The sequence below is a fragment of the Pocillopora verrucosa genome, chromosome 5 (assembly GCF_036669915.1).
Source record: "Pocillopora verrucosa isolate sample1 chromosome 5, ASM3666991v2, whole genome shotgun sequence".
Classification (NCBI taxonomy): Eukaryota; Metazoa; Cnidaria; class Anthozoa; order Scleractinia; family Pocilloporidae; genus Pocillopora; species Pocillopora verrucosa.
In genome coordinates, this window is record NC_089316.1 from 7471801 (window position 1) to 7491540 (window position 19740).

At 34.9% G+C, this 19740-nt stretch overlaps 1 protein-coding gene across 5 annotated transcripts; it reads left to right on the forward strand.

Annotated features, from left to right (window-relative positions):
• Positions 1-1549: 1549 nt before the first annotated feature.
• Positions 1550-19061, forward strand: LOC136280926 (uromodulin-like). 5 transcript variants are annotated; one of them, XM_066166787.1, is made up of 9 exons: positions 1550-1671; positions 3627-3761; positions 5724-5796; positions 8904-9000; positions 12650-12785; positions 14595-14860; positions 15029-15146; positions 17336-17470; positions 17812-19061. In XM_066166787.1, exons 5-9 carry the CDS (start codon positions 12716-12718, stop codon positions 18177-18179), a joined length of 957 nt encoding a protein of 318 aa, XP_066022884.1. In that variant the 5' UTR covers positions 1550-1671; positions 3627-3761; positions 5724-5796; positions 8904-9000; positions 12650-12715; the 3' UTR covers positions 18180-19061. The 5 variants fall into 5 exon arrangements, with proteins under 5 accessions (XP_066022884.1, XP_066022883.1, XP_066022885.1 ...); XM_066166786.1 differs by lacking the exon at positions 1550-1671 and adding an exon at positions 2821-2960; XM_066166788.1 differs by lacking the exon at positions 1550-1671 and adding an exon at positions 2821-2960 and having other exon boundaries at positions 12654-12785.
• The last annotated feature ends 679 nt before the right edge of the window (positions 19062-19740 follow it).

Below are 19740 nucleotides of genomic sequence, written 5' to 3' on the forward strand. Positions count from 1 at the left end.
TTTCCTTTAAAAATACTTGGCTCAAAGTTGGTATTTCAAGTCTCTCGAGTCTTTGTTTTCTTACCTAAAAAGCTTTTAGAATCCCCTCGAACATTGGATAAGATCATTAATAATATGCACATGAATCTCATTTTCAAACCTTAAACTAAATCGGTGTTTGATGTGCCGAGCGTTTAACTGGGTGGTGTCAATGACTACTAAAAATGGATAGCGTGACTGGTTTTAGAAATCTGCAACGTTATTCATTGATTCAGGATTTTTGACTAATCTTTGCCGTTATGAGCAAATGGCTATCAGTCAATGATGGAAGGAAGATGGTGGGATTTAGAGCGATTAACGTCTTCTAGACTAGTGACTGGTCTTCTAAACGTGTAGTCTCTGGCGGATGTCACCCTGCAGATACAATCCATTCAGAAAAGCGGGCAGCAATCCATAGTTCGATTTCATTGACACTTACACAAACACCCTTTAACCATCACCCGGGCAAGTTCCAGCCTCGGTAATCTCAAAAATGTAACCTTTATCTCAGGACAACCACTCCAAAACCTTACAACTGTGTGAATATGCCACCCACATCCGGCGGCACACAATGTCTAAATCTTGAAAACCTAGAATCAGGGAATTAATGGGTACATATATAGATCATAAGAACATTATCTGGCTTAATCCGTCTTACGGTAAGAAAAATTTAAAGAAATATCACTAACTCATGGAATAACATTTGTAAAAGATAATCATGTTAACAAATCGCACAAACTTTAAAAGGAATAACCTAAAAGTAAGCTCTGGCTATACACCAAACTAGTGAACACAGTCCAAAAAAAAATTAAAAAAAAAAAAAAATCCAACAGAGAGTTTAAAAGCTTGCAGGAAAACCCAGACGACTCCAGCAACAAAACAAAGGCAAGCGGCCGCACTAGTGAACCATAAACACGGCTTATAGGAAAACAGAGTCAAATTTTTAGATGTATATTACGAAGAGGTAATCACGTGATTAGTACAGGCCAGTATTGTTTTAATTTACCTCTACTTTGTTATTAAAAATTCATTATGAACTTATAAATATAGTTCACTCTAATACCGCACAGCTTGCATATATAATCTGCCTATTTCGTTAAATTCTCCTCGGAGGGCTGGTTAAGTAACGCAGAACCTATAATTTTCTCTTTCTTTACCATTATTATCTGTTTTCAAGACAGCACATTAAAAGTAAAGGTGAAGGGTTAAAAAAAAAAAAATCAGCAACCGTTTCTTCGTAAACTCCTCTGCTTAAGAAGACCGGAAAATGAAGTAAAGGCAATGCATAATTCAAAGAAAGAATAAAACTAATTTGTTGTTTTGCCGCCTTGATGTCCTAGAAGCCTGCTACTTAATGTTTCTACATGATTCTAAGACCCTCAATACTGTAATGTTTCCGTGATGGCTAAAGGGTTCCAGAAGGATTCTGTTTTCGATTATAAAACGACAAATGCAATGCCAGTTTTTGAATGGCTTTGAGGAGTAATCAATGAGTCGTTTCCTTCAGGGGAAGTAGTATTGTCATTGCAGTCAGCATTTGACTGCCCGAACCGATTATTCAAGAAGCTTGAGTAAAACCGGGAAAATCATAATTTGTTAAGTGTAATATGCAAGATTCAGGATGAAGACATAACATACACCATGCTTCACAAGGTACATCTTGCAAGCTTGACTACAATATTCTGTATTTCCTTGATTGTCAATCCATATTCTTCATCTGCATCTGCGTTTCAAGGCGCCGCTCGAACATAAGGTGAATTGTAATTGATGGACAATAACTCCACGTGAAATTTATTCGAACAGTTTGGTCTATACATAATTGCAAAAAAAGCACGAGTCAATATATCGCCTGCCTAAATGAAGTATTTTCTATGTCGTTAAAACGCGAATGAGAATATTCGACAGTTAAAATACAACTATCTGATAACAACTCGAATAGTAAACAGGGCCTTAAGAGCGACGCTAAATGAGTTCCCTGAAAAATGCGAGTCTCTTAGCTGAGACAAATCCCAAATCCCGAAATCTGTCTTGGAAACAATTTTACAGGTACAAAAGAGAAACATGAAGACTGTTGTGAGAGGTTCGTCAGTGCATAAACTTTGAAGATTATCTGAGAGTTTTTAATTTCAGAATTAAGAAAATTTGAGCAACTTCCACCGAAGAATTGGGCAAGCTGGAAAAATATGAGATAATTTATTAATGAAGTCATTTTGTGGCTCTTAGAAAGACATTGACGGCTTCTGGTATCTTCCTTGTCTGTCACCTTAAACAAAACATTTCCTACGGTAAATGATAGGGAAAATTGTTTTGTTTATTCCGATAAAAGTGCGCCTAGACTATGTTTTAAAATTACAATAGAGTGGTGAAGCCAGCTAAATGTTTCATCGTGTAAAAATTGTTGGGACGATTTTATCATACGGACGGAAAACGTTGTGCTTTTTGTCTAACTTATGATGACGAAACCCTGGGAAGAAGAACGAACGATTTTACAAGAATAGGAACTTTGAAAAGAATAAATGTGAGCCATTATTACGTGTCGATTTTAAAGTTGCTTGAGACAAGACAGTAGACGATTGAATTAACTATGAGTTATATTAAAAGAACGTAGGCAACTTTCAAGAACCTGCGTATCACGAAAAAAAAAATCATATTTGCAGCGCCATTAATTTATTTGAACTACACTGTCGACGTGTCATTAAACACGGGCTAGCCAAAAAATATTTAAAAAATACATTTTGAGTATTTGGCATATCAATGTAAATTTACATCGCATTTTGTTTAAATTGTTTGTCCCCTCTGTCAAAAAAGTTTGTGTTCCGTGTGCTTGACGTCCGTGAATTATGGTCATTGTGGCTTTCGTGCAAGATGAAGCCGTATAAACTGTGACAGATAAATCCCACACAAATCGTCAGTATTTGCTCGAAGACTTCCTCGAGGCTAGTGTAAGTTTTCAAACTAAAATTACGCAACAAGTTGATGAAAGTCAAAACCATTTTTGCTGGACTTGCCTTGAATTCTTACTGAGGGCTATAGTTTTTTCTCTCAAATTCATCTGCATTGCGTTTGTTTGACATGACAAAAACGATCTATAAGTATAATGCCTTTTGCACCTGACGCAAGAGGCGACACTTTCAAGGAATCAATATTAGCATTTTATAGTCCAAGACGCATTACTCCAGTCAATCCTTGGTATCGGGTTAAAATTTTTAGCTGGGTATTATTTTACCAAGTTAGTCTTTGTGCAAAGAGCCTAAACAGGAAGAGGGAAGTTCATTTCTAATATTAATGATTGTCTTGGCTGGAAACCAACAGTTTTCGTAAAGAAATTGAAGTTAATGTTATGGAAATTTGTGTACAAAAACCCTTTTTTTCTAATCTGTTGATTAACACTTATGGAATCGTAGCCCCTCAAAACCAAAGAGTTTTTAACAGGCACAAAGGAAGGCATTGAAAAGGTGTTCATTTGCAGACTTTAAAACACGTACCCACGTATATTATTTGCATCAATAACTTAACAAGGGGCAGGACTGACATCTGTTCACTTTGTTAACATCCCATTTTTAATAACAAAAGGGCGGTTTCTATCACATAACCATTATTCAATGCAGGTGGTCGAAACGAATTTGCAGCCTATTGAAAGCATCAATATTGAGCCCCATTGTCTTGAGGAAGCATTGAATTTTCAGCGTTTCAAATATTCGCAGTCTGGACTTCATCGATGATTTACTTGACGTTTGGTAAAGGTGAGTATCTATCCCTACATCCATTCTTTAGCCCGAGCTATCTTATTTTCCATCACTCTTTATTTCTATTTCGCTGATTCACAACAGTGGATGCACTGAGCTTATAAAGAGCAGTTTTAAAAAATCTAAAATCCTGAACTCAATAAACATTAATTTTAAAGGAAGGAACCTCAGTAGTTTAAACTTTTTTTGTAGATATTAACAGTATTTAACAAAGGCGAGTTATTATGATGAACCATATCAGGAATTTGCATTTCTTATAAAAAAAAACTAAGAACCACTACGATGAAGAATTGCTTCATTCAAAACCACTCCAATACTAAGACTCAGCTCATTCTTACATGGACGGGTAATTAATCGATTCCATCAAAAATATTTCTTTGTTGTTTCGCAGACGGGAATTTGCTAATCTGCATGGAAGAAAAATTGGCCGCTCGTAGCCAACTTAAGCGAAGTCATTTTTATAGACGAACGATCCTGGCATTTGGAACAAACCATTCTCTCTGGTTTTAAGTCATTGCTTTTAAAAAAAAAGGGGAGCCGGTCTCATAAGCTTTTAGCCATTTTGTGGAATTGAAAAATATCTTCCAAGTGCTAATTTTTGAAGTGGAGGCTTTAGAACTTGCCAAATGACAAATAGCTTAATTCAGATGATCCTTACAAAGTTTTCTGTTCTTCCTTAATTAGTCTCACAGCAAAGATACCCTAGACTGAAATTTATTCAAGTATATATTATTCAGTGTTTTAAAACGCTGTTGCTGTGATCACTATTATTCAAAAATTAGAAAAATTAGAAAAATTATGTAGGTGGACGTTTTCCGAAATGAGAAAAAGTAAATGAATAACTAAAAACGATGGCAAAATAAATGAGTTCTTTTTAGAAAAAAAATGTCGGAAAGGAAGACTTGATTATATTCACCATAGCTAAGCAACTATAACAACCTACATTGGTTAGCACAAGTAAGAATTTAAAATTTTCATTCTAGATTTATACCGTTGGAAAAGTTTTCTAAACTAATATAAATCTGCCCATTAACGCAAGACAAGTATGTTTATCTTTTTTCGGATTCAATTCGCATGAATTTCCCCTGCTCATGATGACCGTCCAAAGAATAGAGACACAAGGAACCTCTTCAGTGATACATTCCTTTAATAAATATTCAATAGTTTAGCAACTGTTTATTGAAACTGGTCCTTGATTTTGTCATGTATATGCCATTCCGTGCATTCGATCATTCATTGGCAAAGATCATTTTGGTGCAGAACCCAAACAGGAAGAGGGAAGTTCATTTCACGTTTCGAAACTTCGAAAACTGAAATAAATCTGCCCATTGACGGAAGACAAGAACGTTTTTTTTCGGCTTCAATTTGCATGAATTTCCTCTGTTCACGATAACCGGTCGAAGAAAAAAGCCACGGGAAACCTCTTCACTGATACATTTCTTTAATAAACCATCGATAGTCAAGCAACTGTTTATTGAAACTGGTGCTTGGCTTTGTCATATATATGTAATTCCGTGCACTCGATCATTCAGGTGCTTAATATCTCATACACTTTGACCAAGGATGATCTTCTTTGAAGGATACCCTAGTATATCGCCTTCATTTTTCTTAGAAACTTGGACCGTGCATGAGACTTAATTACCTTCTTCGACTGAACTCGCTAATGTAATGCAGAAGGAGCACAATAGGATTTTACGGGGGTCAGTCATTATATAATTATAAAGCCTTTGACACCTGACAGCAGATGACACTTTCAAGGAATAAATAATAACAATTTAAAGTCCAAGACGCATGGCTCCAGTCAATCCGTTGTATTAGGTTAAATGTTTCACCTGGTATTATTTTACCAATTTAGTTTTTTGTGCAAAGAGCCTAAACAGGAAGAGGGAAGTTCATTTCTAATATTAATGATCATCTTGAACTGAAACTAACAGTTTCTATCGTAACCATTGCTACCAGACAGGAATAAAAGAATACGCATTTGGCTCAATAACACAAAAGTTGGGCACCAAAGACCGTTGGATCTTTGAAGGTAAGAAATGATCATACTTAATGCATGGATAACTTGAGTTTGGCTTTCATTCCATGATATAAATTTAATATCTACTCTTGACTCCTCTATTTCTGTGTACTTGAAATCAAGCGAAAATGAAATTTACCGAGCTTCCAAATGTGGGTATAAAAACATTTGGCGAGAAAACATCTTCAGCTATCTGAAATAAACAAGATAATTTTTAGTTTCCTACAACGGGATTCCTTTTTGAACCTTTTCTCAATGATATTTCTTTAAGTTTATGATTACACCCCTTCTCGAAATTGTAGTTCCATCGTTACCGTAAATATAGAAAAGTGCTAAATTATAAAAAGTCAGTGCTTGTCACCAATTGTGAAACTGGAAACGACAGGAAATTCCAAAGAGCGATGAGGGAGGATTTAATGCTGTGACGAAGCCCGCTGTTTGAGTTCAAATTACAGTAAAAAATATAGAGTTGACGACAAAAATTTTCCTCGTTTGAAACATCCAATTTGTCAAAAACTATGGATGTTTTTTCTCTCTGTACTTATGAAGATTTCCTTTCAAAAATGATTTTGTCTTCCTTCAAAAATTTATGACTTTGAAATAGAAATACCTTGAAAAATATGGAAGTTGGTTTTCATGTCTCCTAATCAGAAAAATGAGTCAGGAACTAATTGTTGGCTCACAGGTCCCGTTAAGTCTGCAGCAGTTTTATCTAACGAAGGAAAACCTGAAAATGTTTTATAATTTAGAAGGTATTCAATGAAGGCCTTGGAGGCGCTTCGATCAATTTTATGAGGTGTTTTTACCCTGATAATTAGAAAAAAAAAAAGAAAAAAAAAACCAAAAACGCTGAATCCATGGATCGATCTTGTAAATTTAAAGGTGTTGTTTCTCAGAAACTCGAAAGAACTTGACTTTTTATGTGACTGCAGTAACGGAGTTTGTTTATCTAATGTTCTCGAGAATATGTTTATAATGTTATTTCCTTAAACGCACTCCATTGACTATAGTCATGGAGCAATTGAAGTTAATGTTTTGGAAATTTGTGTGGCAAAATCCATGAGTCTAATCTGAAGGTAAACACCGATAGAATCGTGGCTCGCCAAATCCAAAGTCTTTGCATATATCCCAAACGCGTTCCCACGTATTTTATTTGCTTCAATCATTTCAATAGGTCTAGACTGACTGCCATTAAGTTTGTTAACATCCCATATTCAATAAAAAAGGGTCAGTATCTATTACTTAACCATTATCGAATGCAGGTGGTGTTATTTCTGTTGAAAAATAATTCATTTCAGCTCGTGTTATTTACCATCACTCTTTATTTTTATTTGCTGATTTACTACAATTAATGCTCTGAGCTTATAACTGGTCATTGTGACAAAACTAAAATCCTGAACTCAACAAACATGATTTTTTAAGGGAAGGAACCTTAGTCTTGTAAACTTGTTTTGTTGACATTAATGGTATTTAGCAAGGGTGTGTTATTATAATGAGCCATTGACAGTCAATCCTAATTCATCGAGGCATAGGTCGTAATTTTCTCGGCAAATTTATTGAATTTCTGTATTTTAAGATCAAGCGTTTACGAGAGATTCTCTGTTTGTTCAATCTAAAGAGCTTATTAGAACTCATCATTTGTTGATTTTGACGTTAATGAATGTGAGAGAAGATAAAATGACTTATGAATTTGGACTTAAAATTATTCAAGTTTTGTGCGTTCCTGTATTATTTCGAATAATTAGGAGGGCAAAACAAGAATATATTTTGTTCGATGTAGTGAAGTGGGTGGTACAGCTTAACAACTACAAACACGATATTCGAAATTCAAAAGAGTTCCTTTTATTCATTTCGTCGAATTAGAACAAAAGACTCTCAGTCCATCAAAGAACGCGACTTATGGGAAGACTTTGGATTTGGCGAGCTACGGTTCTTTTGGCATAGGTATGGCAATTTGTGTAGCAAAACCCCTTAGTATAATAAGTAGGTTAACACCAAAAGAACCATAGCTCGCCAAATCCAAAGTCTTCCCATAAAGCAAAACAGAAAACATCACAAATGCGTTTTTAAGCAGAAATTAAAACGCGTGCCCACGTATTTTATTTTTATTTCAATGGCACTGAACCGACTGTTATTTACTTTGTTAACATCCCATTTTCAATGTAAAAAGGTCGGTTCCTATCACTTAATCCATTATTGAATGCGGGTGGTGTTATTTCTGTTTAAAACTAATTTATTTCAGCCCGTATTATTTACCATCACTCTTTATTTTTATTTTTCTGATTCACAACAGTTAATGCACTAAGCTTATAACGGGTCGTTATGACAAAACTTAAATCCTGAACTCATTAAACATGATTTTTAAAGGAAGGAACCGTAGTCTTGTAAACTTGGTTTGTAGACATTAATGGTATTTAGCAAGGTTGTGCTATTATGTTAGTTGATTATATTTACCATAGCTAAGCGATTCTGACAACCTACGTTGACTAGCAAAAGTAAAAATTTAAAAATGTCATTCTAGATGTGTACGTTTAGAAAACTTTAACTTCGAAAACTGGTATAAATCTGCTCATTGACGCAAGACAAGAATTTTTTTTCGGCTTCAATTCACATGAATTTCCTCTGTTTTCGATAACCGTTCGAAAAAAAAGGCTATAGGGAACTTCTTCAGCTTTATATTCTTTTAATAAACACTTAATAGTCAAGCACATGTTTATTGAAACTGGAGCTTGACTTTGTCATATATATGTCATTCAGGTGGTTAATATCTAAAAAACTCGCTCTCATTTTCCTTAAAAACTTAGACAGTACTGGGGACCTAATAACCTTCTTGGACTGAAATCGCTAATATAATGCAGAGGGAGCACAATAAGACTTTACGGGGGTCAGTAATTATAGAATCATAACACCTTTGGCACCTGCCCACTTGGGACACTTTCAAGGAATTAATAATAACAATTCATAGTCCAAGAAGCATTACTCCAAATCAATCCGTTGCATTAGGTTAAATTTTTCACCTGGTATTATTTTACCAGTTTGGCTTTTTGCGCAAAGAGCCTAAACAGGAAGAGGGAACTTCATTTCTAATATAAATGATCCTCTTGGCTTGAAACCAACAGTTTCTATCGTAACCATAGCTACAGACAGCGATAAAAGAATACGCATTTGGCTCAATAACACTAAAGTTGGGCACCAAAGACTGTTGGATCTTTGGAGGTAAGAAATGATCATACTTAATGCATGGATAACTTGAGTTTGGCTTTCATTCCATGATATAAATTTAACATCCACTCTTGACTCCTCCATCTCTGTGTACTTGAAATCAAGCGAAAATGAAATTTATCGAGCTTCCAAATGTGGGTATAAAAAATATTTGGCGAAACATCTTCAGCTATTTGAAATAAACAAGATCGTTATCCTTAATTTTTAGTTTCCTACAACGGGTTCCTTTTTGAACCTTTTCTCAGTGATATTTCTTTAAGTATATAATTACACCCCTTCTCGAAATTGTGATTCCATCGTTACCGTAAATAGAGAAAACTGCTAAATTATAAAAAGTCAGTGCTGGCGGTTCCAAGCTCGTCACAAATTGTGAAACTCGAAACGACAGGAAATTCCAAAGAGCGATGAGGGAGTATTTAATGCTGTGACGAAGCCCGCTGTTTGAGTTCAAATTACAGTAAAAAAAATTGAGTTGACGACAAAAATGTTCTTCATTTGAAATATCCAACTTGTCAAAAACTATGGATGTTTTTTCTCTCTGTACTTATGAAGATTTCCTTTCAAAAATGGTTTTGTCTTATCCTCCAAAAATTGATGACTTTGAAAGAGAAGAACCTTGAAAAATATGGAAGTTGGTTTTAATGTCTCCTAATCAGAAAAATGATTCGGGAACTAATTGTTGGCTCACAGGTCCCGTTAAGTCTGCGGCAGTTTTCTCTAACGAAGGAAAACCTGAAAATGTTTTATAATTTAAGGAAGGAACCTTATTCTTGTAAATTTGTTTTGTTGACATTAATGGTATTTATAAAGGGTGTGTTATTATAATGAGCCATTGACAGTCTTCATACAATCCTGATGCATCGAGGCATAGGTTGTAATTTTCTCAGCAAATTTATTGAATTTCTGTATTTTAAGATCAAGCGTTTACGAGAGATTTTCTGTTTGTTCAATCTAAAGAGCTTATTAGAACTCGTCATTTATTGATTTTGACGTTAATGAATGTGAGGGAAGATAAAATGACTTATCAATTTGGACTTAAAATTATTTTAGTTTTGTGCGTTCCTGTATTATTTTGAATAATTAGCAGGGCAAAACGGGAATATATTTTGTTCGATGTAGTGAAGCGGGTGGTACAGCTTAACAACTACAAACACGATATTCGAAACTCAAAAAAGAGTTTCTCTTATTAATTTCGTCGAATTAGAACAAGAGACTCACAATCCATCAAAGAATGCAACTTATTTTATAATTTCAGATTTGTTTCAAGATAAAGTCTAAATTAAGAATTCATCTTTTTGGAAAATGAAAGCGAATTAGGTTAAATTTTTCACCTAGTATTATTTTACGAGTCTAGCTTTTGTGCAAAGAGCCCAAACAGGAAGAAAGCAGTTCATTTCTAATATTAATATTCATCTTGGCTTGAAACCAACAGTTTCTACCGTAACCATACCTACCAGAAAGTAATAAAAGAAAGCACGTTTGGCTCAATAATACTAAAGTTGGGCACCAAAGAACGTTGAATCTTTGAGGGTATAAAGTGATATATTTAATGCATGGATAACTTGAGTTTGACTTTCATTCCATGATGTAAATTGAATATCCACTCTTAACCTCTTTATTTTTGTGCGGCTGAAATAAAACGAAAATGAAAAATACCGAGCTTTCAAATGTGGATATAACAAACTTTGGCGAAAAAACAGCTTCAGCTATTTGAAATAAACAGGATCATTTTCCTTAATTTTAGTTTCCTACAAGGGTTTACTTCTTAAACCCTTTCTCAGCGATATTTGTTTATGTTTATAATGACACCCCATGTAGAAATTGTAGTTCCATCATTACCGTAAATAGAGAAAAGTGCCAAATTATAAAAAGTCAATGCTGGCGGTTCCAAGCTCGTCGCAAATTGTGAAACTCGAAACGACAGGAAATTCCATAAAGTGATGAGAGAGATATTAAAGCAGTGACGAAGCCCGCTGTTTGGGTTAAATTTACGGTAAAGAAAAATAGAGTTGATGACAAAAATCTTCTTTATTTGAAATATTTAACTAGCCAAAAATTACATTTGTTTTTCCTGTACTTAGAAATATTTCCTTTCTCACATTGTTTTTTCCTATCCCTCAACTTAGACCAATATTCAGCTCGTTTGAATTCCGTTCATATTGTGACAAAAGTGATTACTTTGAACAAGAAGAACCTCGAAAAAATATGGAAGTTGATTTACATGGCTTTCAATCAGAAAAATAAGTCGGGAACCAAATGTTGGCTCACATGTCTCTTTAATCTTAAGTCTGCAACAATTTTATCTAACGGAGGAAAACCTGAAAATGTCTTATAATTGAAGGTTCTTCCAATGAAGGCCTTGGAAGGCAGATCCGATACTGAATGGTTTGGATGAATCCAATCATAAATTACGGTACACCTTTTCCAAACATCAATTTGCTATTATCTTTGAGATGAAAATGGTGCTTAAAACAACATTCAGGGGTTCTCCTTCGACAATCTTTATTCAATCCTGATGTATCGAGACAGGTCGTAAGTTGCTCAGAAAATTTATGGAATTTTTTGTTGTTTAATATCCACCATCTACGTGAGATTTATTGTTTGTTCAAACTAAAGAGCTTATTAGAACTCGTCATTAATCAATTTTGACGTTAATGAATGTCGGGGAAGATGAAATGGCTAATAACTCAGGACTTCAAATTATTGCGTTCCTGTATTATTTCGAGTATGTAGTAGGGCCAAACGAGAAAATATTTTGCTCGCTGTAGTGAAGTGGGAGGTACAGCTTAACAACTTCAAACACGATATTCTAAATTCAAAAAGGAGTTTCTCTTATTCATTTCGTCGAATTAGAACAAGAGACTCACAATCTATCTAAGAACGTGGCTTATTTCATAATTTCAGACATATTTCAAGATACAGTCTTTATTAAGAATACGTGTTTTTGGAAAATGAAAGCTAACTGTGCGAGTGTTTTTTTTTGGCGGATAAGGTTACGCCAGCCTGTCTGCTCCTACACACCGATTACCATTATCCGCGGGATTTCGTGAGCGGGACTTTCGGTACATAAGATCTATTTTTATTAACATATTTTTGTGAGAATTTTCTTTTTGTCAATTATTGACGCTTCAACTAAACTTGTAAGGAGTTTCCCCTGAGAATGAAACAAAAAAACAAAACAAAACAAAACAAACACACAAACGAAGAAACGTTGAATTTATGGATCGATCTTGAAAATTGGGAGTTCTTAGAAACTCAAGGGAAGTTGGCTTTTTATGTGACTGCATTATTGGAATATGTTCACCTTATGTTCTTAAGAATATTTTATGATGTTATTGTCTTAAACGCACTCCATTGATTATAATTATGAAGCAATTGAAGTTGATGTTATGGAAATTTGTGTGGTAAAATCCCTTTTTCTAATCTGTTGATGAACACCAATAGAATCGTAGCCCATCAAAACCAAAGTGTTTCTAACTGGCTCAAAGGAAGACATTGGAAACGTGTTCATTCGCAAACTTTAAAACGCGTACCCACGTATATTATTTGCAGGGTCAAGACTGACTGCTGTTAATTTTGTTAACATCCCATTTTCAATACCAAGAGGTCGGTTTCGATTACTTAAATTCATTATGAAATGCAGGTAGTCAACACGAAATTTGTGGCACACTGAAACCACCAACACTGAGCTCCGTTGTCTCGAGGAAGCATGGAATTTTCAGCGTTTCTAGTATTCGCAGTCTGGACTTCATCGATGACTTACTTGACGTTTGGTAAAGGTGAGTTACAATATGCGCATCATTTTCCATCTCTATATTCATACTCCAGCCCTTGCTATCTTATTTTCCGTCACTCTTTATTTCTATTTCGCTGATTTACAACAGCTGATGCACTGAGCTTATTAACGTGTCGTTATGACAAAATTAAAAACCTTAATTCAACAAAGATGATTTTTAAAGGAAGGAACCTCAGTCTTGTAAACTTCTTTGGTAGATATTAACAGTATATAACAAAGGCGTGTCATTATGATAAACCATATCGGAAGTTTTCACCTGTTACAAACAAAGTAAGAACTGCTACGATGAAGAATTTCTTAATTCAAAACAACTTCCATCCTAACGCTCATCAGCTCATATTTACATGGAAGGGTAATCAATGCTATCAAAAATATTTCGTAGTTGCGTTGCAGACGGGAATTCGATAATTTTCATGGAAAAAAAAATTGGCCGCTCTTAGCCAACTAAAGCGAGGTTATTTTTATAGAAGGACAATGCTGGCATTTGGAATAGACCAATTTGTACTGGTTTTAAACATCTGTCTATAAAATTAGGGGAGCTTGTCTTCGCACAATTTAACCGTTATGTGGGATTGAAAAAATAAAACCTTTGACTCAAAATCCTTTTAAACATTGCTTTTCGAATTGGAGGCTTTAAAACTTGCCAAAGAACAAACAGCTTAATTGAGGTAATCCTTAACAATAACTTTGCTTAGAAGCTTGGTGTAATTTTCCAATTTTGCGCTCTTTCATAATCAATCTCCCAGCTAGGAATCCTTAGACTGAAATTTATTCAAATATATATTTTCAGTGTTTTAAAAACTCTGTTGCTTTGATCAATATTTTTTCCAACAACAGAAAAATGATTTGGGTGGACTTTATTCGACATGAGAAAAACAACTAATGAATTAAAATGATGAACAGATAAATGAGTTGTTTCCATAAAACAAATGACGGAAATAAAGAGATGATTATATTCACCATGGCTAAGCAATTAAACTTTCATTAGCTTGCAAAAGTAAAAAAAATAAAATTTCATTCTAATTTTTTCCATTTAGAAAACTTTCGAAAACGAATACAAATCTGCTCATTGACGCAAAGCAAGAATGGTTTTTCTCGGCTTAAATTTGCACAAATTCCCTCTGTTCACGATAATCGTTCGAAGAAAAGAGCCGAAGAGGAGCTCTTCAGTTAAACATTTCTTTAATAAACACTCTATAGTGAAGCTCCTGTTTATATAAAGAAAAAAAAAAGCAAAAACAAAAATGCACTTTAAGACCATCCCTGATCAAAGTTTTTGAGATATTTAAGGCTCCCTATAAGAGAATTTAAATTGTATTCATTGCACTGATGAAAAATACATAAAAAAATGCAAACATCAATTAACTCCCTTTGTAGTAGGAATTTCACAGAGAGTTTGATGAGCTCGTCTTTTCTATCGATATGATAGACTCATCTAAAAACGTACGAGTTTCTTGAATTGCCAAATTCATATGAAACACGAAATATTTTCCGTAAATGTTCCGTACCTAGGAAATCTCCAAACTCTCAAATAAACTTGTTTTTATGTTACTGTTTAATTGTAGAAAACGGCGAAGCAATTCACAAATTTTTTGATTACATTGAACGAATCATCGTTTTTCTCAATGACTGCTTTGTTTGACTCACGTTTTTAACGCATTTGCTACCATAGTTTGATGAGATCCGAGAATTTTTGCTAAGAGATTTGTTCTTAGAACTTTTTACTCGAAATTTATTCCTTTTGCGACGGAAAAGTAAGCCTTATAATCACATTTCAATTTGTCTATTTTAGAGCGAGAGCGCGCAATGGTGTTTCCGGACTACTATTTCTTTGCGGAAAGACGTTTGGTAAACCATACCATTGAAAAAAAACGTGTCGATAACTTGGATGACTGTGAGCTCATGTGCTACCTGAACGACAACTGTGTCAGTCTTAACTTCAAAAAAGATTCAGAGGATAACAAACCAGGTCACACCTGTGAACTAAATAACGCCACGCATATGAAATATGACAGTGACTTGACAACTGATGCCAAGTCTTATTATCGTGGCTCGAAGGTGAGTCCCAATCGATTTTTCGAAATTTTCGTCTTGGAATAATATCATAACAATAATTAACGTTTATGCAAAATTGCGTGCACTCGATCATCCGTATTTAGTTGATTCTTCTATTGGATCCCTCCATCCTCTTTTATTACTTTATTTAATTTTTTTCTTCTTCTTTAGAACGCTTGTGACAAGAGTCCCTCCTGCGATAACAACGCAACTTGCCAGTCTGGGTTTACACTCAAGGGATATCGGTGCTTGTGTCCTCCTGGATTCGAGGGAGAACGTTGCGAAATGGGTATGAGTCTATGTCAGTCCTTAAAATGACGTAAATGAGATATTTTTTCTGATTTTCAACGCTGCTATAACAACTGTCCTTTAGTTGGTGAAATTGGCGTGAATTTACCTCATTGTATATTGTGTTGAATCTTTTCAAAAGAAAACGTCTTGCTGTGTTTTTTTAGTGTGTGTATTGTTCTCTTCGCTCGCTCGCTTATATATATTTTAGTATACTCTTTTTTTAAATCTTGAACGTTCGACGCTTTTCCAAGGCAAAGTAAGATTAGTTCGTGTGCTTGTCGTATGCTTCTAGTGGTTTGTATGGTAATTGCTTGTGAAAAATAGCTTGATTGAAAAGTCCCACCAGAGAACCACTTAGAACAATAAAGCTGCATATAATATATATATATATATATATATAAAGAAGCGAAGGAGTTGCGTTTAAAAGAAGCGTTCTCTTCAATTCTTACCGAGCGTGTGCACGAGATAAAAGCTTCTTTAACTTAAACCATTGGACAAAATTCGTGGGTGGCACAGTACTCTCTAGGGTTGTAAAATTTTGTAATGTTGCCCACTGAGAGACTTTTGACGGTAAAGTAGTAATTGTTAGATTTTAGGAGATGATAGGACGCTTTGTTGGGGAAAATTGTAGCCGTGTAACAACAAATTATGCATCAAATATCTTATTTTGCACTGTGACGCAGCATGCATTCTTAGAGTACAAAATGGATCTCTATAATAGGTAACAAAAAGGAAATGTTTCACTTAACAATGACAACTTTGCTCAATAATTAGATCCCGAAATTATTTTCATCGTCTTGCCATTCAGATGGGTAAATGGCTGATATTTATTACTTCCAGTTTTCGAGGAACGTTCTGCTCATTTCATACTAATCATTGGTGTTAAAAGATTACGAGTATCACATTTTGTGATATTCAGTTTCCTTTTTTAACTCGTGAATTGTGCGCATGCGCAAGAGCGAGTTTTAGATACGATGTGGGGAATGGCATTCGCTCGCTCGATTGGTCGATTCCTGTAAACTTTTTTTAGATTTTAGGCTTTTGAGTGCATTTGATAGTTTTTGGCGAGCAATAAACAGACGAAATGGCGACCTTTGTTGCTAAGAATAGTGGAGGGGTGAAAAAGAAGCCAATGATAATCTTAAAAGTTTTTTTTTTTCGTTTTAGTTTCAACTAGCGGCGCCAGCGACTGGCAGGCATGCAAGGATTCACACTGAAATAACAGAACAACCTTCGTTTTTCATAAAATTGTAATTTACAATCCTTGAACTTGAAAACAATCCGAAGATTTATTGAAAATATCACTTACTACAAAGCGCTCGGAGTTTACAGATGTTCAAAAGCTTTTTCTGTTATAGCGTGAGATTGAGGACAAAATTGATCATTACGTTTCGTCGCGTGTGTTTTTCCTGTGTGAAGCAACAGAAGATGCCGGCGACTGACGAAAGAACAAGTTAACACGAAAATCAAATAATACCTAAACAAACAATTTTAGCTACCGATTTTCAGTGGATTTTTAAAGAACAATTTTCTTCTAAGTTTCACGACAATTTGAAGATTCAACATACATACAACGTACTAAAATGCGAAAGTTACACACCATGAAACTGATAAATAGGCCTGAAATGAAATTCTATCTTGTTATTGATTATACGTTGCCTAGCACGTGACTTAATTCTACCCAGGCGGAGATCCAAAATGACGGTGGCAGGCTTGGCTTAGTTATATCACTCAAACCTCGTTCCCATTTGTCTCATTTGATTAAGAGGGAATCGTTAATGTTTTCATTAAGACAGTATTGCCTTGATTTTCTAATATTTACAACGAAAGACAGTAAATTTCACTTTTCACCCACATTTACTTCCAACCTTTTCTTTTGAAACAAAAATGATAGACGTTTAAAATTCATGACATCATCCACCTTGTCAAATGTATAGCATGATCATTTCAATTGTAATGCCTTCTTATCCCAATGTTACTTTGTTTCTTTGCTACATTAGCGAACACTGAACTACTGCTCGTACTCTAGATATGGCAATCAACCACAAAATTCCCTAAGCCAGATAACATTAAACATAATCTAAAAAAATCATGTGTCAATTCACGAGTTTGCTCACAGAGCACTTTGATCTTCTAGTGGTATTCGTTGTGGTTTGATCTTGACTTACTATGCTTGTTCTCTTTCAGACATTGACGAATGCAACGAGGTTCATTATACTAAAACGAGAGAATGCCATTCGAATGCTTTTTGCATTAATACTCAGGGCTCATATCACTGCTCTTGTAATCCCACATACCTTTGGAATGGTTTTGAATGCGAAGGTACGTCTTGTTTCTAAGCAAACTTATTAACTCAAAGTTAAAGCAGCATTGGATCAAATCTAACCTGTGGCTCCTCAGTTGGCCATTGTCCTCTAACTCAAATTTAGATCGTGCTGAATTAATTTGGATTTCCATTATGACTGTTTTGGCCTCGCCGAGTGATGATATCCTACACATGGACCACCTGATCTTTTACTATAGATGCATAGTCAATGTTCTTGTACATAACAAGCTCCACTACTGATTGGCAAGCTGGCAGAATTATAAGACGTTGCAAAAAATCTTAAACCCTTTGATTCTAATGACTAAACCACAGGTGCAATTATTACTTGACTTTACAGCCGATCCCTGCTATCATTATAAAAACCTGAGTGATGCCAATAGAAATATAAGTTACATAACACCTGCCAGTTCAGGGCTGTGTGACAACGAACTCCCTGTGGGATGGTATCGTTTTGTGGGAGCTGCAGGAACAAAAATGCCAACAACGCGTGTGCCAGCATACAGATGTGATGCAGTCTACTCAGGCTGGTTGGATGATGCTCATCCTACAGTGGAAGATGGTAAAGTTCAAAGGAAGGTCTGCTTTAGTCATCTTAACACCGGTTGCAAATATAGCATCAGCATTTCAGTGAAAAATTGTGGATCCTACTTCATCTACAAACTTCTCCCTCCTAATTGTAACTCACGCTACTGTGGAACAGACTGAATGCAAAGCAAAAAAATTAATGAATTGAATTGATCCTCAGGTACACGTACTTGAGGGATTTTGCGAATTCCTCTTTTCATAATAATCATTAATTTCTTCTCTAGCTTTCGTACCTTGGCGATGTTCTGTTAACTTTTGCAAACAAAAATGAATTTAACATTTTACGAAGCATCTCTTTCTAAATAATCACAGATAATTAATTGCTGCTAAAAGAACTAATAACAAATGAAATTAAATTAAAATTGAAAATTGAGAAATCTTAGGCAAGTTGTAGGAATATCAATTAGCATGATAACTAGCAAAAGATGACGAATTCTGTTTTCAAAACGTTAGAAGCTGCAATACAGGTCGCAGTTTGTTTAAAAAATTAGATGACGCTTCTGTTAGTGCTAATGATGTGTTCAATCTGATAGTTGCTTTAAAAACAAAGCAACACGATTATCTAAGGACTAGTGTGGGTAAATACTGTTTAGTTTGAGGCGGTAAGGTATGGTATTAGAGTTTAACTGGTTTTCGCCATTTCACTCTATCATGAAAGAGTTCCCATGGTGAAGATTTTTAAAAGAAATATGTTGCCCCTGTTCCAATCCAATGAAACCAATAATCACGACGTGGAAAGAAATCCCAAATGCCAGTGTTAAGTATTTTGGGTTTCGGTTAGGGTACGGTTTAAGGTTTAGATGCTGCAAACGATTCCCCATTCATGTATTATCTTCTATGCACGAGAAGAAATTTAAACGCGTAGCAATTGAGATAAACACTTATTAACACTATTTCTTTAGAAACCTATAAACAAATTTAACGTAAATCACAGATTGTTTACTCGGTTGAATAATTTTGTTGGTTAGCTTTTTAAGCTGTGTAAATATGTAGAGCAGAATAATGAAATAAATCACATGTTTTAGAGAAGTTGTACAACTCTTAATAAATACATTTATCTTATCTGGGGTATTTTCAACTGATATGTAACTATTGATATATATGGTCCATATTTTTCACTATTTACATTCCTGAGTGACATTGGCTGTCATGATCGTAAACTAGAGTTAATAGAGGAATAGGAATAAGTCATGACTTTTAACACTCAGCTGAAAACTGTTCACCATGTAGTGCGCACATGTAGAAGATTTCGCGGTAAGGATCTCTTAATATAACTTTACGTAATCCTTGACTTATTTACAAGGCAATTGTCATAAGACAAGCAATGCTAGTTTTCAAATTCTATTAATTACTTAATGGTACCTATGTCTATTGCTGATGGTAGTTAGGGGTTGGCGATGCAGTTAACAATGCAGGTAACAGAAACGGAGGCGAGGAGGACGGAATTGGCAGTGAAAAAAAAAAATCAGAGTGGCCATTGCTCTTTTAGGGAGCTTAAAAAAAATTACGTTTATTACTTGCAATCTTCTGTAACCACCCTGTTCCCATGTTCCCATCAGGTTGTTGATGAAAAAACTGCGAAATTGCTTATCGTTCTAAGCGTCCCGTCACCAAATAAAAGTTTATACTACCAAATATACACATTAGATGAAATAATGCTTTGCTTATGTTTGCTTAAGGT

Coding starts and splice junctions, on each gene's coding strand:
- LOC136280926 (XM_066166787.1), top strand. CDS start 12,716: ATGGAATTTTCAGCGTTTCTAGTATTCGCAGTCTGGACTTCATCGATG. Junction 12,786..14,594: donor TTACTTGACGTTTGGTAAAG/GTGAGTTACAAT, acceptor TGTCTATTTTAG/AGCGAGAGCGCGCAATGGTG. Junction 15,147..17,335: donor GGGAGAACGTTGCGAAATGG/GTATGAGTCTAT, acceptor GTTCTCTTTCAG/ACATTGACGAATGCAACGAG.